Source organism: Sus scrofa, chromosome 8 (genome assembly GCF_000003025.6).
Source record: "Sus scrofa isolate TJ Tabasco breed Duroc chromosome 8, Sscrofa11.1, whole genome shotgun sequence".
Classification (NCBI taxonomy): Eukaryota; Metazoa; Chordata; class Mammalia; order Artiodactyla; family Suidae; genus Sus; species Sus scrofa.
The window spans coordinates 85,176,327-85,199,597 of NC_010450.4; the positions used below are offsets into that span (position 1 = coordinate 85,176,327).

At 38.7% G+C, this 23,271-nt stretch overlaps 1 protein-coding gene and 1 long non-coding RNA gene across 12 annotated transcripts in view; one reads left to right on the forward strand and one right to left on the reverse strand.

Moving 5' to 3' along the window:
• The window catches only part of INPP4B (inositol polyphosphate-4-phosphatase type II B), a 743,160-nt gene that overhangs the window by 364,286 nt on the left and 355,603 nt on the right, over nt 1-23,271 (forward strand). For all 11 annotated transcript variants that reach the window (XM_003129178.6, XM_021100667.1, XM_021100673.1 and 8 more), the window contains one exon: nt 21,867-21,985. In XM_003129178.6, coding sequence (XP_003129226.3) covers nt 21,867-21,985 — 119 coding nt within the window. The remainder of the gene's footprint in view (nt 1-21,866; nt 21,986-23,271) is intronic.
• LOC110261981 lies at nt 3,231-15,168 on the reverse strand. Its single transcript, XR_002346409.1, has 2 exons — nt 8,750-15,168; nt 3,231-5,066 (listed from the first exon to the last, which is right to left on the reverse strand). It is a non-coding gene; the product is annotated as an uncharacterized LOC110261981 (long non-coding RNA).

The following is a 23,271-nucleotide window of genomic DNA, read 5'->3' on the forward strand; positions in this document are numbered from 1 at the left end:
GTTATGATAGGAATGTGGGAACACGGAGGCTGGAGTGAAATCCCAAACAAGTGCAAATAATTCATTCATCTAAACCATATTGGGAGCATAAAAATCTTACTAATAATTTTAGATAGTATGAAGTTCTATGTAGACACAGAAACAGGGCAACTATATAGAATGTGCCTGGGACATGGAAACAATCCAAATGTCCATCGACAGAGGATTGGATTCGGAAGATGTGGTATATATACACAATGGAATACTACTCAGCCATAAAAAAGGATGGCATCATGCCATTTGCAGCAACATGGATGGAACTAGAGAATCTCATACTGAGTGAAATGAGCCAGAAAGACAAAGACAAATACCATATGATATCACTTATAACTGGAATCTAATATCCAGCACAAATGAACATCTCCTCAGAAAAGAAAATCATGGACTTGGAGAAGAGACTTGTGGCTGCCTGATGGGAGGGGGAGGGAGTGGGAGGGATCGGGAGCTTGGGCTTATCAGACACAACCTAGAATAGATTTACAAGGAGATCCTGCTGAATAGCATTGAGAACTATGTCTAGATACTCATGTTGCAACAGAAGAAAGGGTGGGGGAAAAAACTGTAACTGCAATGTATACATGTAAGGATAACCTGACCCCCTTGCTGTACAGTGGGAAAATAAAAAAAATAAAAAAAAAATTAAAAAAATAAAAAAAGAATGTGCCTGGGGAGAGATAGGTGACTTTGGGGACAGTGGGATTATTTTGTTTTTGTTTTGTTTTTAAAACATAATCACAATACCTTTATTAATCCTAAAAAATTTATAGAAATGCATTAATATCATCAAATATACAATCAAGTTTAAATTTCAGAAGGATGGGAATTCCTGTCATGGCTCAGCAGGTTAAAGAACCCGACTAGTGTCCATGAAGATGTGGGTTTGATCCCTGGCCTCGCTCAGTGGGTTAAGGATCTGGCATTACTGTGAGCTGTAGTGTAGGTCGTAGGTGTGGCTCAGATTTGGTGTAGGCCAGCAGCTGCAGCTCTGATTAGAACCTCTAGCTCAGGAATTTCCATATGCTGCAGCTGCAGGCCTAAAAAGGAAAATAAATAAATAAATAAATTAATTAATTAATTAATTTCAGAAGGACTTCTTTGGCTATAAGGGGTCAAGGAAGACCTTTTTGTGTCCAAAGGATCTTATGCAGGGCATGGATGCTAATTTGGAAAGTATCCATGCTGAACATAAGACCTAGGTGACTTTTCCAGCAGGAGGGGGTAGGTTACAGTAGATAGGCAATAGGGTTGAAGGAATGGGAATACTGGTGTTATAGGACAGTCAAATCAGGATGCTGGTCTGATCAGGCATGAAACCCAAGCTGATCTGGTGTTGAAGTCAAGGGAGAGTTGCAAATAGAGAAGGACCATTTGCTGGAATGCTGGCCTGCCAAGGTTGGAGCGGGACGATGGTAGGAGAGAGGGGCGGAACCAGAGCACTCCTACTTCCACAGACTCTTCTGGTCTTCCTCACCCTCACCTGTACCTAGCCTCTGGACAACAGGATTGGCCTTGGCACTTGGGTATTGCTGGGATTCTGATGAGTAATGGATAAAGAGAGATGATTCAAAGCCAACTGATGGAAGATCTTTTTGCCTTTTGTGAATCTGTTTTATCTTTTAAGAATCAGTATATACACTTAGGGAATAATTTTTTTCCTCTTGAATTGAAAACTATGTATCCATTCCTCCCCTGCAGATTTTATTAGTACCTAAAGCAACACTAATCTGAGGGTCAAACATTTATTTAATAGATCCTTACTTTATTTTTCTGTTTTATCTAAAATTGATAAATCTATATTAATGGCTATAATTTTCTTAGTGATATAGCAAAAACTATATTAGATGAAAATTAATAATAGGTAATGCAGAAATACATCACCATTACCCCTGCGTTTTGGTCATTTGTCACCATACATTTTCTGATAGTTCACTCTCTTGATTTCTGTTTTCCCATCTCATTTCTTGACTTTTTTCCTAATGCCTCAAATTTCAGATGGATAAAGGAAAGTTTGAGTCACTGTATTTCATTCACCCCGACTCAGAGTCAATAAGCATGTGCAGGTTTTTTTTTGGTTTGGTTTGGTTTGGTTTTTTGCTTTTTTTTTTTTTTTTTTAAGGCCACACCCTTGGCATATGAAGCTTCCCAGGCTAGGGGTCTAATCAGAGCTATAGCTGCCAGCCTACACCACAGCCACAGCAATGCCAGATCCAAGCCGCATCTGCAACCTACACCACAGCTCATGGCAATGCCAGATCCTTAACCCACTGAGTGAGGCCAGGGATCGAACCTGCAACCTCATGGTACCTAGTTGGATTTGTTTCCACTGCACCATAATGGTAACTCCCAATAAGCACGTGTTTAATCTTTATAGTGAAACATACTTTTTAAAGATAAAAATGATGCAGTCATTAAAAATAATCTGTCAAAAGAATATTTCACCCAAAAAAAGAGAATAAGAATTGTCAAAGCAGGATAATAAATTCTATGTTTGACATAAACCTTATTTAACTGTGTCTACAAATAACAAGATTGTAAGTATAGTATGAGTTTTTAATTGTGGTTCTTACAACTTTGTTCCATTATTATTTCCTTTGCTATGTTTTCCTATATTTCCCCAAATCTTTGCAACATGCCCATATAAATGTCACAATCAAATGTTTGTTTGTTTGTTTGTTTAAATATCTAAATAAGCTGAACAAGAAAGGGAGCATATTTGAAGGAGTAAAGTTATGCTCTTTTCTTTCAATTAACTCAGTGTAATTAGAGAGATCAAACTAAGACTCCTGAAGTCATTAAAAAGACCCTTAAAAGCTAAGTTGTTTTTCAGGGTCTCTAAGAATATGAGAGATGGTGTAAAGAATCAAACTGGCATGAGAAGGAATAGTCAAGAAAGGCTTTAAAGGAAGACTAATTCAAGTCAGTTTTGAAGGAAGAAAGCGGCATTAGAACAGTTGCAGGAAAGGAGGAATCATATTCGAGACCAAGGGAGCAGCAGAAGCAGATTCTTTGTTCTTGGAACAAGATAAAGACTCCAAATGCAGGAAACCCCCCCACACACTGGAGTTTCCTGGTGGCCTAGCAGCTAAGGACCCAGCTTTGTCACTGCTATGGTGTGGGTTCGATCTCTGGCCTGGAAACTTCCATGTGCCTGGATGTGGCCAATAAAAAGAAAACACACACACACAAAGACATGCCATAACCACTTTTTTATTATTGTACCAAGTTGCATATACAAAGCCAACCATCTTATTTTCCTAGAAGATAAATGAAAACTGTGTTCTCAAATAGATTTCTTGATTCATCTACTTCCTAGTCTTTTGGAATCATGGCACCGAAGAATCCAAATGATTCCAAGTGCTTTATAGGAAATTACTTGCCATTCACTCTGCAAGCCATGTCGGTTCTGCCATAATGTGGCTAAATACACAAATTGAAGCACACCCTTGCAGAAACTCTGTTTTTTTCTATGGATATGGAGGATTTTTTTTTTAAGGCTGTGGGCATGCAACCCACTATATACCTGTATCAGATAAATGATTAATATACCAGCCTAGAAATCAGTGATTAAAATTAAGTTTCACCACAACATCATGTCATGGTACAATGGCAGGACATCCCTAGCTAAGTTACTTCAAATGTTAGAATGGCTTTCAGTAAGGAGAGGTTGTCCCGTTTGGTTATTAAGGCCTTGTTCAATAGAGTGCTTATTCCAAGTGCTTTATTCTTCTGTTGGATCATATATGTGATTATGTGTACTGGTTTTAAGTTTTGTGTATACAGCCACTGTATTCCTAGTAGCCCAGATAGAAAAATAAAAAGTTCTGTAACTCATAGGATCAATTTTCTGGGTCCAGAATTTGCAAATATGCATAAAAGGTGCCCTATTGACATGCTGCACAAATACTATCTCATCTCTTTATGGACAGCATTTTATAGCTTGCTAAGGCCTTCATTATCCTGCATGTCAGATTTATTCATATTTTATGAATTGCTATAAGTCAGGCATTGTTTTATATGTTTCTCTAAAAGAAAAAAAAAAAAAAAAAAAAAAACACCCTAGGAGGCCAAACTTGCCAATTTTCTCCTGTGTTCACACTTTTACTCTCCTGCTGATCTGTGTTCTATAAATGATCATAAAGCTCTGACTTTTTTAAAGCTCCAGTGGGAGAATGGAAGATTTTACTAGATCTTCTTTAGTATTTTTTACCCTCTACATGGTATCCTGGGCAAGCTAAAGGGAACACTAAGCACAGAGGTATATTTTTGTATATAATCAGTTGATGAAAAGATTACTTCATAGAAGATGCAAGACGCTATTCAAGCAATTAAGAGAAGCAACTGCTAAGAACTAGACAAGGCCTGTGCTTGCTCTATTTTATTGCCTGATTATAAGTTGAATGTCATTTCCTTTATTCTCATAGTATGATACATTCCTTATAAAACGTTACATTCTACTGGACAGTAATTTTGGGGACCACTCTAAAAGAAGTCATTTTGCCAACTACTAAGAGAACCCAGTAATAGCTACCATGTTTTGAGCATCTACTTTGGGCTTATCTCTTTATAAACAGTGTGCTATGTTTTCCGTAACCACAATTCTGAAGGGTAATAACATTAAAAATAGCTAACATGTATTGAGTGCTTATTTGTTCACCATACATTGTTCTAAATAATTTACATAAATTAATTACTTTAATTCTCACAATTTCATTATGAGATGAGTCCATTATAGGATAATTACTCTGTTATCGTCCTTGTTTCATGGGAAGGAAACTAAGACATAAGCAGGTAAAGTAATAAGCCCAACAACTGAACCCAGGAGTCTGAGTACAAAACGTGTTCTCCCATATTATTTTCAACGGAGAGATGAAAAATCTAAGATTCTCAGTGATCAACTTTCCAAAGATCTTACGGAAGTTGAGTGAGAGAGTCAGGATCCAAGTTGCGTTTTGTCTGATTCTGAAGCTCCTGCTTTTAACCGTTGGGCTGTGCCTCCTCCTTCTTGATCCCTCTCTTCTCATGAATTTCTAGGAGGTGATTGAAACGAACAGCTATAAGGCCAGGCAGATTGTGACAAGGACAGACTAAAGGCATAAGCTAATAACTGTGGAAGTACTGAGCAAGTGGTGATTAAATATAACTATGACATCAGGAACAACATCTCAGAAGAGGTGGCATTTGGACCAGGTCTGGAAGGATGGTCAAGAGTTCAGCCAGTTTAGGAGGAATACAAGAGTCTCCAAGATGCAGGCAGAGAGAACAGCAAAATACCTGAGGCAAAATCCTGCAGCTCATTTCCCGAGGTGATGAGTTTAAGGCTCATTTGCATTTTCCTCTTTGTTACTTATAATCCCACTCTAAAAATAAAGGCTCTAAAAGTCCTCTTGCAATACTTTACAATTGTTGCACATATATTAGAACTTGTTTTAAAATTCTAAAGGAAGGCAGGTCTTTAAACATTATTCTAGCACTTGCAAATTGTATTTGGGTATCAGGAGGAATTGGGTCTTACTGGCTTTGGGGCTATGCTAGATGAAACTCAGGGAAGGCTCAGGCCAGGCTAAATGGGACACGGCCGAGGACTCTGTCACCATTCTGTGCCCCTGACTATTGCCTTCCTACGCAGAGTTTGCATACAAAAGTTTGCATACAAAAAAATCTCCCCAATGTGTCTTTTCATGGTTTATTTCTGATCTTACATCACATCTGCTAAGTGCTTCTCACTATTCTGGTTTCATAGGTTAGATTCAGTCACTTGCCCAAGGGCATAAAGCTGGGCGTGGAAGAAGAAAGATTCTAAAGTCCGTGTTCCTTGTGGCTGATTATTAAAAATACAGGATTGGGGAAGGGAGCACAAAAGGTTATCTAAGACCTGCACCATGTTTTTTTACTCTGGAAATAGAGATTTAATTGAAGGAAGAGAAAATCAACCAATTGTAGTCTCTTAACCAGGCTGTCCTGGGGGTAGTCATTTCTGGTGACTCAGGATTCAGGGCTTGAGGCAGCTGGAAGGAAGCCGTTCTTCCTGACACTGGTCTAAATCCTAACTTGGCCTTCTTCAGGAGGCTGAGATTCATAACATCAGTTAATAAAAGAAAAGTACATCAGAGAACAAACATCTCTTCTCTCTTCCTTTTTGCCTGGACTTTAGCATTTAACTGAATTCACTTGCAATAAATTACATCTATTCGTCTGTTCTTCTTTCTTTCTGAATAATATACCTTATATTTTGTTAAGGGAGGTCTTGGACGAGGTTTAACTTCACAGACCTAAATTGATTATTCCACATAGATTTACCAAATTATTTGTTAAATTAGAGGGTTTTGTTGTCATTGTTGTTGTTAATGTTCACATTCCACCTTCTTTGTCTCTCTTTCATCCATGATCAACATGCCCCATGCAGTTTATTTCTCTTTGTGTGTGATTTACCTAATTACTTTCTTCCCGCCATTGTATAATTACTGAGAGGCTGGTCACTGGAACAGGGCTACCTTTGCAACATCTGTTGCTACTTATGGGTCATTGAGGCATCAGGGCTACCCAATGGCTTTGTTCATTAGGAAATCTCTGGGGTTATAAGGGAGCAAGATCCCCTGATACTATTGTCCGTGTGTCTGAAATTTGTCATTCGGGCTACTGTGGAGCAGATGGCATCAAAATGCATCTGAGGCCACCTGGGAACAAGGCCAGGGGAAAGAGACATAGAGTGGAATGGGATTAAAGCAAAGTCCCTTTGCAAATCCAGCATACAGAATCATCTTTTCCCAAATGCTTCTTATTGGAGCCCTGACCTTTTTCAGTTGGCAGTGGTGGTGCTCTCCCTGTTTCACAAGGGCAGAAACTGACTCTTGGAGGGATTGAGTATTTGCCTGAGCTCATGGGTCTGGTACAGGAAAACCCAAAGCTTTTCAAGGGCTCCTCCCCTTACTCCTCCGTTATCTCTACTTGACCAACGACAAAGACATAACTCTTGGCTGTCATCTATAGGTAAGATGGCAGAGGTCAATTTGAGCAAAAAAGTTATTCCCAGGTGAAAACATACTCAAATTCAGAATGTCAGTTTTATCCCAATACTGAAAAAATTTAAACACCCTCTTGCTCTAAGCAGTTTCAAAGTCCATGGTTTTAAATAACACTTATGAGTCTTTGTCTCCAAAATTTGTAACTTCTGTTTCTATCTTTTTTTAATTGGTGTAGTTGATATACACACACACATATATATACACATATACATATATATACATATATATATTCTGTTTTTAAGGTTCTTTTCCATTATAGGTTATTATAAGATATTGAATATAGTTCCCTGTGCTACACAGCAGGACGATGTTGTTTATTTATTTTTTTACATAGTAGTATGCAACCGTGAATCTCAGATGCCTAATTAATCCCTCCCCGCCCTTACCCCTTGGTAACCATAAGTTTGTTTTCTATGTCGTTGAGTCTATTTCTGTTTTGTAACCACTTTTGTTTGCATCATTTTGTTGGATTACTCATGACAGTGATACAATATGACATTTGTCTTTCTCTGACTGATTTACTTCACTTGGTATGAACATCTCCTTGCTCTCTTTATCAACTAGCTAGTACACATCTCCATTTCCTCATCTAAGAGGTCTTTTTTTTTTAAGATATAAAACATTTATTGGATATTTATTCTGTGCCACTCTCTGGAATAAGTATTTTACCAATTTTATCAAATATAATCCTCATAATAACTCTGATTAGGCACCATTATTATCTACATTTTGGAAACTGAATTAGGAAGAGGTTGAAAGGGGTTGAGATTTGAATCCTGGCAGGCTCACTCTAGAGCCCATTCTCTTAGTCCCTGTGGATTGTGTGACTTCCATGGATGAAAGAAGGAAAATGAACTTTTGGTTATTTCAGATACCAAGAGTCATTTTGTTGTCAAGGAGTAAAAATATCCCAACCTTAAAAGTAAATCAAGGAAGATAGATGAGAGGGGACACACCTTTAGACCAAATTTTTAACCAGACATCCACATCATTTTTACATTTCTAATTGTATCTTTAATTCTATATCTGAGAGGTCTACAATCAGATCTTAGAATCAAGTCCTTGGAATGCTCCCTTCCTCTGGAATATTAATCCTTATCTTCCTTTGAACTCCACAGTGTCATTTGTTCAAGACATTTTACTTCATACGAGGTATTTTAAACTTAAGATATTTAAGACTAAGGGAGTGGGATGGACTGGGAGTTTGGGGTTAGTAGATAAAAACTATTGCGCTTAGAATGGTTAAGCAATGAGGTCCTATTGTCCAGCACAGATAACTATATCCAGTCTCTTGGGAGAGACCATGATGAAAGGTAATATAAGAAAGGGAATGTGTATATATGTATGACTGGTTCACTTTGCTGTATAGCAGAAATTGACACAACATTGTAAATCAACTTTCATAATAAAAAAAAGAACCGTCAAAAAGTCCTGATTTTTTGATTCCCATTTTCTGTCTTTCCAAACATTTTATTTCCCCAGTGATACTCATCTCCTTTAAATGCATCAATAGCCATTCAGTTATGCAAATTCTCAAACCCTGGCTCTTTCTTGATTCTTCTTTTTCCCTAACTTCCTATCAATCCGTCAAGTCTTATGATTTCTATGTTCAGAGTATACTCTAAATTTGACCACCTCTGTCCATAGTCGCTGATATCGTTCAATCCTAAGCCTCCATCAGTTCTCACCTGGGTGGGTTAAAGGCATCTTCATGGGTCTGCTGGCAGCTGCTCTTGCCCCTACACACTTCCTTCCTGACAGAAAAACAGTAATAATCCTTTTAAAATATAATCATGATTTCTTTACATCACTAGTTAAAAATCCTTCAATGGCTTCCATTTCACATGGAATAAAATCGAAATAACTTACCACACTTTAAAGGATCTCGAGAAGCAAGCCTTCTCATCTTGCCTGTGCTATTCTTCCAGCCCACTCTGCCAGCCTCATTCTCAACCTCACTGCTCTTCTTTTTCATTTGTCAAACAGGCCAAGCATTTGGGTCTTTGAATTTGTCCTCCCCCTCTTAGCTAGCGCCTTGGTGTGTTTTAGGTCACAGCTCAGATGTCATTTCATCACAGAAGCTTTTCTTGATCCATGCTCCCCCCAACATTATCAATTTAACCACCCTGTTTAAAATTCACACTAAATGATTTTTTTTTAACACTTTATGTCTTGCTAGACTATAAGCTCCATAAAATAGGGAACTTGCTTTCCTGTTCACTGCTATGAAACTGTCACCTAGAATCATAGTATGCACATTTAGACATTCAATAAATGTCCACAGAATGAACGCAAGCATGAATGCCATTGCTTTTGAATTCACATTTCTCCAGAAAATAAATCTATATATTTAGAAATGCCCTTGAAATGTTTTGTAATTGTTGCTCACAGAATTGTTTGTAAAAAGCAATTCATTTTAGTATTTGCAGTGAAGACAGTTATTTAACCATGGATATTTTGTTGTTAGGAAATTACATTAGGAAGGTTAGAACCCAACTGCCCTTGGAGTTCATCTAGAGAGAACTGACAGGAAGAATCAGTCATAGGCTGAGCTGAACAAGTGGGTCCTATAACTAAACTGGAGAGCTGTTTATCTGCATAGAACTTTATGCCCCCATTTTTCAAAAAGTAACTTCAAGATTCCTGTGTTATGACAGCATCAGGAAGCAAGCCATTTTCCTATAGAGATGCCCTTAAGAACATACATACATAAGTAACAAGAAGCATAACAGACAACTAAAAGAGTAGAGATGGACTGGGGTCCAGAGATTTGAGCCTAGATTTCAGCCTACCACATGTGACCCTGAGAGAAGGCAGTGCAAGGGCAGATGCTACATGTGATTGATTTGAAAGCATGGGCTGGGCTGCCAATCTCAAAGCATTTGAATCTAGATTCTGCTACTGGCTCCCTGTGCATTTCTGAACTATTCCTCTTCTCTGGGTTGTTTTGTGGATGAAATGAGGTAGGGTACCTAAGGCACTAAAACGGTGCTAGTATATACATGATTGCTCAATGGTATTTTATTATTGTTGTGGGTTAGTCTCTTACCCTCTCTGTAAAGCTGATTCCTTATCTGCAAGTTGTGCATAAGAATTCCAGTTTTACAGTGTTCGAGTTAGTATTCATCGAAGTGAGACGTACATTATGAATACATCATTAGGAAATTAACAAATCTTTTTCCCACGTATTTAATTAGATCTTCACATGTTCTCAGTGAGAATCACTGTAATGATCATCCCCATTTCCAGAGGAGGATACTGAGACTTCAACACAAATCCAAAGTCATGCAGTCAGGACTGGAACCTGTGATCTTGAGCCTTTGACTATTTCCTGCAGGGAGCAAGAAAGAACTACCAAGGAGACCTTCAAACAGAAGGTGTCTCATATTCTCATCTTACCTCGTCTCCTGTATGTCCTGGGAATGCTGAGAAGTTGGTTCTTCTCTAGGTTAGTGTGGGTAGTATAAACGACTGTTGCTCCTTTGTTCTGAAACTTCCTGCATAGCTGGGGCAATGAAGCATCTACCTCCAGCTCACAGGCTCTCTGCTGAGCTCAAGGCTCTCCTTGGAGATCCCAAGTATTATAAGAAGTGTGCTCTTTGTTTCCTCTAAACTCTGATTCTCGGAGAACCTGTCCCTCTTTGAAGTTGTCTGATCTGTTTCCACAGAGTGTGAAGCTTGTGGATTTTGCTCCGAATAATTAGACCCTTTCTGCCTTCAAGCATTTGATTTCAAGTCCACATTTGATTTCTCACCCACAGACCCAGTGTCTTCCTCCTCTTGTGTCAAGTCTCCTGGCTCACTAGTCATTTCTAGCTTTACGTTCTCTACCAACCTTCTGTTACTTCCTGTGAGTCAACCGTCTTACAATGAGAGAATTGACACCCTTCAAGCCCATATTTAACATGAATATTGAGATTTTCTTTTGTGTACGAAAAAAAAAAAAAACCCACACACATTTGATTGATTCAAGAGACTCAAGAAAAATGGGGAGTGATAATGTGTCCACCCTCCCCCACAGAGACTGTTTGCGATAGAGACAATAACAGGAGAGGCCAATTATCCTTTCAGAACCATCTATTCTCCTGCTTCCCTTTTCCCCTTGTTTCCTAATCTATCCATATAGGGCTTTGATTTAATACTTTAAATCTACTTTAAAATAGTTGACATTAGAAATGGCAGTTTCACAGAAGACTGTTAATTCTACATATAACTACTAAGTCCCACACATTTATGGGGAAAATATCACTGAAATTTTAAAAATTTCCTTAATTAAAATACCACCTTCTAAAATGTAAGCCCTTGGGTGCAATATATACAATGTAATTTTTCTGCAGCATTTTGATTCAGGGGAAAGTGTGTCTAACAACTTGCCTCATGCATGATTTGGTGAAACCCGGACCATGAGTCAGTGTTTTGTGTGGGAAATTAGCCAGATTAAACAACTGCTTTCCAACTTGCCTGCTACTTCCTGTCCAAACAAATGGACCTCAGATTCTCCCAGGAGACTTAACCCCTGAAGGCAACATCCCAAGGTTCCAATTTCCTTTATTCTTCCTCAGACTCCCAAATGCCTCTTAGGCATCATTTTGTGTCCTCAGAGGTCAACAAATTTGAGCACATTCCCTTAGCCACCCACCTTTGGTGACTTAGGCTCTGACTTTCCTCCCACCCATCCTGTAAGGAACTATCTCCACCAGCCACACTGGCCTCATCTTTTGGTTCAGAGATGAATGGAGGAAGCAGCCCTTCCCCCACTAACCATGTGTACTGCTAAATTGACTGATGGCTGCTCTGCTTGTCCTGAACAGGAATCCCTTTGCATCCTATGTCAGACTGGCAGTTCTGGAAAAATGTTGTCATCTGAATCCCTAGGCGGGTAAAAGATTTAAGGTTGTTCCCTGTGTTGCTTCCTCTTTTGTGACCCTAGTTCTAACACTACAGATTTCCATTAACTGACTCACAATATTTCTTTCAGTATTCAGAGGGACCTGCTTCCATTCTTGGAATAACATTTTCATCCTTTCTTAAGCAGCACATATGTTGCTTCTGAAAAGAGCAGCAGAAAGCTGCAAGCACGTGTTTCTGAAGTGGAACATGGGTTTGGTACATGCACACAAAGAGCCAAGAATATTAGGCCATTGATGGCAGACCAGTTCGGGCTTTACATGACATAGCATGGGATATCAACACGGAGGAGACTTGAGCACAGACTTGTTTTTCATTCAGTTGCTTGGGGATGGAATCAGCCATCTAGGTAATATTCATGAAAACAAGGCAAAATAGAAGTGAGTACCGACTTGACAGAAGCCTAGGGAGTAAGGGAGGAGCTGGAGAATGGGAGTCTTCTGGTACTGACAAAGGTGAGTTGAACCAGATTTGCTCTTTTCATATGCAAATACTCTGTCTTCTCTACAGCTGCCATCTTCCCTGCTCCAGAGTACAATCAAAGATCTTTTCCAGGGAGCCATCGTTCTAGTCAGAGGTTCTATTTTTACTTTCTCGATAGATTCTTCATGATACTTAAATTGAGAACCAGTACTGAATGGTTAATTTTAGCATAATGTTCAAAACTGTAGGAGTGAATTCCATCTTCCCAGCCATTTTTTAAAAAGTTAACATGTTTTTATTTAACACACATAAATACACATAAAATATGGTGACGTATTTCTACGTTGTTCTGTTACAGGGGAAAAAAGTAACAAATTTTGTTCAGGACCTATTTCCTATTTCCGAGCAATCTGAATCTAGCTTTTTCATCGAGGAGATTAATTTATAAGTGAGTCAGTTGTAACAAAATTTAGAAGCAGTAGTGCTCAAATCTCTGTGTAGAGAGAATTCTGAAACAATATTTCTATAACAAAATCTCTTAAATTCTCTCATGCAAATTATTACCTATATTCCTCAATAACTCTATCTTCTGCTTCCTCCCTGTGGTATTCCTCTCATCCTTTCCTTGAGTTTTATTTGCATTTTATTATCAGAGTGTTGCAGGTGTTAAAATTCTCCTTACGAGGCTAAGTCGCCATTGAAGATGCAGAGGAAAAGGCAGAGTAGAATGCACAGCATTTAACTGACAGAAAGTTAACTCAAGCTACTGAGCTATTGGTAATAAATAAAAAAATAAATAACCTTGGAGTTCCCTTGTGGCTCAGAGAGTTAAGGGTCTTACATTGTCACTGCTGTAGCTCCTGTGGCTGCTGTGGCTCAGGTTCCATCCCTGGCCAGGGAACTCCCACATGCCGGGGGCACAGCCAAAAAGAAAAAAAATCTTCATCCGTGAGCCACATCTTGTGATCTGCAGATCTGGCTGACTGATTAATCAAAAACATGAATATGGAACAAATAGCATTAATAGGCAGCAATAGGCACATTATTGTTCTGGACTTCAGCTAACATGAGCAAAGTTTAAGTCTAATGCTAGTGGGCACATAATTAAGTATGCAGTAAACTAGGCTTCCTGACAACCACTCCTGTTTTCTCTGCATGCTTCCTTTATTATCTTAATTGAGAACAACCTGAAGTTGTTATATTAGCATTTTATTGTTGTAATAGAGAAGCAAAAAATCTAGCATTATTCCAGTATGTCTAAGGAATCTTTTCATTAGGATGACTTTATGTGTGTGTATTAATTCCTTGGATTGGTTTCATATCATACAACCTTGAACACTGACTTGTGTTTTGCCCTCTAACTTTCTAGAAACCTGAAATTAACACTGTTGGTTCAAGTTATTAGGGTATGCTTATTCTTGAAAAGTAAGATTTTAATTTTGAATTTGGAACACTAATATTTTGAATTCAGTGTCTTGAAAGACAAAAGAAAACAGCAAAAAAAGAAAGATAAAGTCCAAATTTTCTAATCCCATTTTTCACACAACTTTTATACAATTCTTTAATTTTCCCAGAAAATATTTCTTATGTTGGCAGCTCTGCGTTGTTCACATACTCTTTAGGGAAGTATGTGTAAATTAAAATCTCCCACATAACAGTTAAGGGAAAAATAGCACATTTTTGTTTTATTTCTATGAAGACTTGAGAAATAGTTACTTAACTGAAGGGGGAAGCTGTAGTTGGTTAAAAGAGATGTATTTCTGACCCACTAGTCCCAAATCGTATAAATATACATGTGATGATTTTGAGAACCTCATCTTTCAGACTGTGAGAGAAACATATGGTAACAAAGACATTTGAGATAGCAGAAGAGAACATACATGATAAAAAAAATACCAAATGAGAAAAATTACAGAAAATAGATTCTGTCAGTTGAAAATAAACTAAAATGAACAGGGAGGGCACGGTGTGGTACGAGGCTCAATGAATTAGAGACTCCTAAAGATTCTACGGAGAATATGAAATGAACATGGTAGAATATTACCAATGGACATGTATCAGCTCAGCATGATATAGAGCCACCCTCCTCTAAGAAATAGCTTTAAGAAAATATTCCAGAGTGAATAGCATATTCCTGACTATGAAATGCTCCTGTGTGGCTCTGAGTCCAGGACACTGTGGATTCTGCCATTTTACTGTGGACAACTGAATTATCATGGAATGAGGAGCATTGGGAACAAGGCAGTATTGTCTTCTGAATCCACTTAGGAGATCTGAATTGTAGAGGGTGACAGCCTAGGCTTCAGAAAATTGCTATCTTAAAACTCTTGAGAGAAAAGAAAAAGAAAGAAAAGAAAGTCAGAAGAATCTGAAAATAGGAAAGCCTATTATACTGGCAAAGTAACTAGAGGGGCTTATCAGGCTTTTGAAGTGTTATATCTATCTAGGTAGGATGTGAATTGACTTACTATAGATGCAATCACTGGTCTAGAATGGTTATTGTGAAACCATGTACCAGAGTCCAGTATTTTATTGGACTGCAAACACAACTCAAGTTGGCGCATCAGTTGATAAGTGGCATGTAACTTTCTAGAATACAGGGGACAAGAATATATACTACGTGGCATTTTTGAGAAACCTGAGCAAATGTTAAGAATTTGAGAAGTAGGAGTTCCTGTCATGGCTTAGTGGTTAACAAACCTGACGAGTATCCATGAGGATGCAGATTTGATCCCTGGATTCACTCAGTGGGTTAAGGATCTGGCGTTGCCTTGAGCTGTGGTGTAGGTCTCAGACCTAGCTCAGATCCTGTATTGCTGTGGATGTGCTGTAGGCTGGCAGCTGTAGGCTGATTCAACCCCTAGCCTGGGAACTTCCATATTCTGCAGATGCAGCCCTAAAAAGACAAAAAGAAATTGAGAAGTAAATAAAAAAACCACAATCTAGGCAGAAAGAGTTTTACCCACAGCTTTAGGGAAATGGCCAGTTTGCTTAGGAATGGCAAAATAAGAAGAGTGCTAGTGGGAGAGCCTGGAGCTAGGTGGTTATTTCCCTAAATCCCTGTTTGAATCAGGCCACTCTTCTGTTCAAGACGCCCTCCATCCTCTGTACTCTGCTTATTTGCCCTTGAGGGGCATGGCTTTCTCTCTTCCATTTTTCCTATGAAGAGTCTGGGAGGCAGATATAAGAAATGGACTTTTGTCAGAGGAGACTGCTTGTTTCTATCAGACTATATGGATTTGAGCTGTAACATTTATTTTTAATTGCAAGGAAAGAAGCTTTATTAGCATTCACAGTCTTCCTTTTTTGATGAAGGGATGAATAGAACAGAGGAGCAAGTCTGTTCTTCCCAAGGGGTCAGGGAATTCTCAGTTGTTCAGACATGCCTGCCTGTGGACCAGCTTTCTCTAAGTAAAGGAACACTAACCTCCCAGATAAATCCCTGCTTAGAGGGTGCGTTTACCATTTATGTGTAGTACACCTGACGGCAGACAGAAAATAAATAAGGCTTTCTGCTATTTGGCTTCTCATTTAGAAGTGCCTATTCAGAGGTGAAATTAAATGTGCACATCTGATTTCACAGAAGGCATTATATTAATGATACCTATGATTTCCAAGATTAATAAATAATCCAGTATGGGGTTTAAATTTTTTTTTTGTATTTTTCTATATGAATACAAGAAGGTACCAAAAAATCCACCAGTATAGACTTAATAAAATGCTTTTATTGAAAAAGAATAAGGTTTTACAAAATCAGGACCAACCCAGAATATCTTGAGCGTTTAATTACTATAAGAATATTAACTAGATAAAATCCATTTTTGTGTTAGTGTATGACAATATTCCTATTAAACTTAATAAAAAAGGGCCTCTAATGTGCATAGCATGCTATATATATTACTTCATATAACATTTATAACAAATCTATGAAATTTGTCCTTTTGATTCCATTTTACAGATAAGACAATAGAGGTGGGAAGAGATAGAATCATTTATCCAAAGTCACACAATGCCTTAGGCTAGATTGTGATTTCGAATACAATTTTATCCCTAGTTAAATTTTTTTTCTTTAGCCTCTATTTGTTCTACTGTATGGTTTCTCCTCTAAGCCCAACTTTCCTTGGGCTAATTTTAAAACAGAATTGTAGAGATGTGGGAATTGTTGCCCAAGTACCCCTCTTCCACCTTCTCTGCTTGTGGCCATTGCTTTTTTCTGAATGACAGAAGATAAACATGAGAGATGAAATGGAGTGGGTCAAGAAACATGACCTGTATTTCACAAAACAAAGAGTTCTTAAGGAAAAGAGACAGTTGCATGGAGTTGATCTTGAAGTTGTACTGCCTCAGTGGCTCAGGACACTGCCCATGTGAAAGTATATGGTAGGCAGCTCTGCTTATTTGCATACTTTATATCCAGTTTGCATTATTCATATCCAGTCCAGGTCTTAGAAACACTAGGATTTGGCCAGTGCTGCTAAATTAAAGGCACCTGAACCAACAGTTGTGTTCTACTTCAAATTGATTTTTGCTGGGACTAAACTCTCTGATAGAAGAGTTGAGACTTTTGGGGCTTCTAGCCAAAGTTGGCTAGAGTGATAGAATGGCTGTTTAGACTCAATAGACTTGACATGATTCAGAAAGAATGGTTGCAAAAGCAGAAAAGGGAGGAGTTCCCACTGTTGCTCAGCGGAAATGAATCTGACTAGGGTCCATAAGGATGGAAGTTCGATCCCTGGCCTCACTCAGTGGGTTGGGGATCCTGCATTGCTGTGGCTGTGGCACAGCCTGGCAGCTGAAGCTCCAATTCAATCCTATTCTGGGAACTTCCATATGCTGCAGGTGTGGCCTTAAAAATATAAATAAATAAAATAAAATAAAATAAATAAGAAAGGGTGAGGGATAAATTAGGAGTTTGGGGTTAACATACATACTACTATATATAAAATAGATAACCAACAAGGACCTACTATGCAGCACAGAAAACTATATTCAATATTTTGTAATAATGTACAAGGGAAAGAATCTGAAATTGTGTGTGTGTGTGTGTGTGTGTGTGTGTGTGTGTGTGTAATGGAATCACTTGGCTGTATCCCTGAAACTAACACAAAATTGTAAATCAACTATAATTCTTTTTTTTTTTTTTTTCTGCACCCGAGGTATGTGGAAGTTCCCAGTTCCCAGGCCAAGGATTGAACCTGTTGTGGTAAAGCTGGTTTACCCACAGCCTTAACCCACTGCACCACGAGGGAACTTCAACTATACTTCAATTTAAAAAATTAACAAAATAAATATCAAGTGAAGGAAATGATAGATATTTTGTAAAAACATTATTTTGGAATAGATAGAATATTAACTCAACAGGAACCTGAAAACCTCTGTCCTTTAGCTTCTGGATTCTCAAATATTTGAGACAGGCATACGGATTTAGCTGACACAGTGGCCGGGATTTCAGGTTTTGGACAAATCCTCAAATCAAGCCACCATGGGCTTTTATTTCTTCAGGCAATGATTTTGAACGGCAGGCCTCTCTTTGGCCAGAGCATGGATTTCCAGTTTGCTCAGTGCCTGGCCCTCCCCCTGGAGGGATACTGAAGCTGCATTTAGTTTTATCACTATACTTCAATTGAGGATTCCCTTCTGGCAGAGCAGGAGCTGTCTGACTCCTGGACACAGCTGAGTTTGTGATGCCTGTGAGCATCTCACTCACCAGCACTGACCATGGAAAGTGAACTCTGTGTGGCCAGTTACTATAGCAAAGTTAACAGGAAAAATAGTCACTTGTGGCTCTTCTATTTTTTTTTTTTCCTAAGGAAAAGTTTTAAATTATAGTTTGAAAAATTACTCATTTTTTTTTCATTTTTCCTTTTTTCATTAAAAAGTAGTCAATTCAGTGGACACAAACACATTTGAATCCCAACCCACCAATATCTTGTATGTTTAACCTCCACTGGGCTCTGAAAATTCTTTTAAGTCACCGAGTCTAAAACAAAGCCAGTAAAAAGGCAGAAATAAAAGTAAAAATCTACTGATGAATGCATGATTGCAAAGAGTCATTCCTCTGTTACTACCCATGTGAGTCAAGAACTTTTAATTAAACACGACAATCAAAGCAAAACCTGGAAGCATTTTTATTTTTATTTTATTTCATTTTTTTTAGTCCTATGAGTTGAGGAAGGCCATTTACCCAGGTCACTCCCTCCTAGAGTGGCTTCATGTGGGGTAATGACAGTGCATACATTTGACTTGGAAGACCAACAGGACATACTTCCATTTCTGACAACAAGTTTTCAGGTTTCTTTAGCGGCTGTGGAAAAGTTCCTGTGCAGGTTAGACTTGATGGTGATCCAAATGAGTGATGTCTCCCTGAGCAATCCAGTCACTCATGATTTATCACCTCTCCAGTGGGATGGTTTCAGTATGTATAGATCCAGAGTGTGTATGGGTTTCACCTTATGAAATGCGATGACTCATGTCCTGGTTGGGCATTTCCAAAGAAATATTGAAGCTAGTGACCACTTTTAAGGAGCTGTCTGACTACATGACTAAGTCAATAAAAACCATTTTACAGAAGAATAAAACACTATTGGTAAGTGTTGGCATCGCTATTGGTAAATATTAGTATAATGATATTAGTAACTTTTATTTTACCTGGAAAAATCCTTTCATAAAAAGTATTTGATTTCTTTAAAACTTTTTGTTGAAGTAGAGTTGATTTACAATATTGTGTTAGTTTCAAGTGTATAGCATAGCAATTTAGTGTATGTGTGTGTGTGTGTGTGTGTGTATCTTCAGAATCTCTCCCCTTATAGATTATTACAAAATATTTAGTGGAGTTGCCTGTGCTAAACAGTAGGTCCTTGTTGGGACTAACATATATATGTTATGTTATCCCAACTTCCTAATTAATATGTATATATTAATCCCAATCTCCTAATTTATCCCCTATTATCTTCCTTACCTCCCCCTGAGGAATAGGTAAATAGATGAAGAAATCAAGTTTGACAATGTCACATAAGTAGAAAATGGTGAATCGGGGAATACAGCTCAGGGATTCTGACTGATGTCAGGGTCTTTCCCTAAGGTCTTGCTACGTAAAATTAGGGAATAATAAAGTATCTGAGTTGTTGGGCAGAAAAGAGATCTGGGCAGCCTAAGACATGACTTTAGTTGTTGTTGTTTTCTTTGCCTCTTTTTAGATCTAGACTATAAAGAAATAGATAATGCCATTATGGTTGTTTTTACTTCATCAGTACTGGTGGATCTGCAAATGCAGTTGGACAGAACATTTGAGTTTAATGGAGATTTTCTGTTTTTATTAGAACTGAGTCTTAGAGGTTCTCTGATAAAATGAAGAAACAGCTGCTCACTTCTGAGAAACAACCACAGCCCACAATCAAGCCTGATAAGAAATAAGAAAAGAAGTAACTTATTTTGAGCAAATGTGTCATAAGTTAGTAAGGTAAAAATGAAGCTATCAGCAGAAAGTAGACAACGATGCATGTGTTTGAAACAAATTGACTCCAACTTCAAAATCTAAGGACAGATATATGTCAATATCAGTGAACGGAGGGAGAGCTGTATACTGTGACGAGAAAGCCAAGAGAATGAGTGATAAAATTAAACATTCATTAGGCAAGTGGAGGAAATGATCAAAATAACCACCAAAGAACAGTAAAGACTAAATCTTTTTTTTCCCCCTTCCGGTGATACCTTGGTATTATCAAAACCTTGCATCAGTATTTTCTAAAATTGTAGATCCCTTGGGTTAGACAATAAAGAATTATGGCAATGGGTCTTCTAAAGAGAGGCGTCCTTGTGCAGGAGAGGAATTTAGTATGCCAAGAAAAGAAATGGAGCTGCTGGAATATGATGCAAGAAAACTACCAGAGAGTTCTAGTAATATAAATGTGACCACTTAATATTTCTAAGCCTCTAGTTCTTAGTATGTCAAATCAAAATAGTAATTCAAAGCTCCATTTTGAGAAATAAAGAAATAATTGGCAAACAGCCTCAAAAATAATGATGGCTAAAAAAGTTATTTTTTTCATGCATGCTTTCCTGTATGGTTAGAGACATGTGGTTTAAATAAGGAAAATTTGTAGCAAAATATATAGGCATAAAAGGATCTCAAGGTCTATCAAGAAGTTAAATAATTTGCCCAGCATCACTTAACTGGTAGAACCAGCTGAAAATCAGGCCTGTTCCATTCCAAAACTCCTGCTTTTGCCTTTATCCTATTCTGCTTCTACGAATGAGCTGATTTGTAAGGATGGAAAGGTGATAATTACACTTATAATATTCTTTGCTTTCAAGTCTTAGGTTTAAGCCATAGTATCTCCGTCCTAGGAGATGAAGGCCCTGTGCAGGGCTACAGAGCCACAGTGTAGCTTAAATACATGGGTCCTTCTGTCCCTTTCTGCGCTGGTCAGATGTGTGAGATGTGGATGGTCTAAAGCCAGGCACACTCCCACTTTGAACCCAGGATCCTGGGCTACTTCTCAGTACCCCTGTCCCAGCCTCCACCTGTCCCCAACCACCAGCTCTGCTTAACTGATCCCTGGTGAGGACTCTTTGCATTATCCTTAGCAATCCAAATGCAGGTTGTAAAATTACCATTTCAAAGCCAGATGGGGAAACACAGGGGGAGGAGACCTTAGACTGGCAGTAAAGAAATTTTTTTTTTTTTTAATTTTTCTTCCCCAAATGGTGGGAATGATGTGTGGAAGGAGAAAATATTCAAGTAAATTTGGTATGGTGAGGAGAGTCTGTAATATGAGCCTGGTATCACAAGGGAAAGTTCTTACTTTTGCGGCCCCTGGTCAAGAATTAACCCATCCTTTCCCCACATTTCTGCCTCTGGACTTGGCAGGGATCCCCGACAGGAACGACGGACAACCCCTTTAACCTCCCCCCACCCCACCCGCCCCTAGCCTGGGGCTTGTGTGCTGCTGTGATAGGGCAGCCTCTCTTTCCTGTGTCTGTCCCCGTGTAGGACAGTAGGAGGTCAGCTCTAGCGAACAGATAGATAAGGACCAAGTTTGTGGGTTCCAACATCTGAACTAATGCAGCCAGGGTGCACTGGGAGCAGCTGTAAAGTTTCCCGGATGTGGCCCAACGTCGTAGACTTAGTCTAGGAGAGTGAATTAAAGCCTAGGGTTTAAAGACTAATTAAAGCCACTCAAGACCCTGAGCTGTGTGTGCACAGTTCCACGTTAGAGCTGGGATCCCAGAGCAGTCGAGACTTGCAAGAACTGCACATGTGGTCAGTGGAAATGAATTTTCAATTCAGCTCGGCAGCACGTGACTTCCTATTTCTGTAAGGTACTTCCAAGGGACTTCCTCTGTAAACTCAGCCCCCGTCCCAGAAGATTTAATTCCTCGCCGCGGCTAAGTTGACTTCCACCCTGGGACAGACGCTTTCCCCTGAGATACAGGGTTAGTTTCTCCTGTTTCTCTTTCCTTTGCCATTGCCAGCTTGCAAGGATCTTGTGGCTCCCGTCCGTGATCGGAAGCTGAATACCCTGGTGCAGATCGCAGTTGTTCACCCCGCCGAGCAGAGTCTGACAAGATACTCCTGCACGGAAATTGTGGAGGTGAGTGTGCTGCGCCTGCCTTCCTCTCGCTATCTCTCAGTCGCTCTCTGGATTTGAGCAAACAGCCGAAATAAGTTAGATCATAGCCTGCAGCTCTGCTGGGCTGCTACCCTCTGTCCTTTCGGAAAGCTTACCTGAGGTTACTAAGCACGCCTTTGTAATTTACCAGAATAAACAAATGGGGGGGCGGAATTTGCTTTTTTTTAAAAAAGACCTACTTTTCTTTAGAAAAGAGAAAGAAAACCACACTTTGAATCTTTGAATAGAGTACCAAAATTTGTGCGGGAAGCACAAATTTTACATTTTAAAGTAAATGGAATGAATATTTCTTTTGGGGGGGAGGAGTTTTAAAGTACCCAGAGAGGTTTTAAACCTAAGTGTTTTTCCCTTTTCATTTTTGTCCTCTATTCTTCAGACTGTGAGGAAACTTCATATTCTCTGCTGGCTGTGGCTGTCTTTTTAAAAGTATGATGTTTTATGAAGAAAGGTAGATGATTAAACACTGTAATATTCCTAGGCAAAAGGTGTAAATATTACTCATGGATGGGAAATTTCCTATTTACATTTATTGTAACTTATATAATCCTCAAAATGTGTCAGGAGGAAACTTGTTATTGTGTTGGATCAGATTCAAAAGAGGAAGTGTTTCCCTTTTGATTATTTTGTTCTCATCACACATAGTTCACAGCCTTAGTGACTGAGAGATAATTATTTAAACATCTGAGACTAAAGAAAGTGTCCTCTGAACTCCTCAAGCTTTGCTTTTCTTAGATTCGGGGGCCCTGCGTGTTTTACAAGAGGAGTTCCTCTGTAAGAGCCTAAGTTGCCTCCCCCAGACCTGGCTTGCTCAGTGCTGTTGGGGGAATAAATGATTCACACTAAACTCCACTCACTTCTCTAATGGGAATGGCCCAGATCCTGCACGTAGCCTTGAATCTGCCCTTGGGAAACTTGAGGTTCTAATGCTGGTACAGTTTGTAGTTAATAAACAAAAATAGTGGTATTCAATCATTGAAAGAACACTAAAATTGTAACATTGTTCATGTATGTGAAAAATATTTTCAAGCATTATTCCAGCTTAATTTGTTAAAGTATTGACAAAACTTAAAAGGAATGATCTCTTCTGACACATTTATTTGAATATATACAGCTGTCCTTGACTCTTTCATTCACTGCCTGTTCCAAAATGTCTAACACACAGTACCAAACAAAAAGTGGTATTTGTTGAGTGAAAGGAAGAAAGCAAGGAATACGTGAATAACTTGAGCTTCCATAGACAAGTTTAC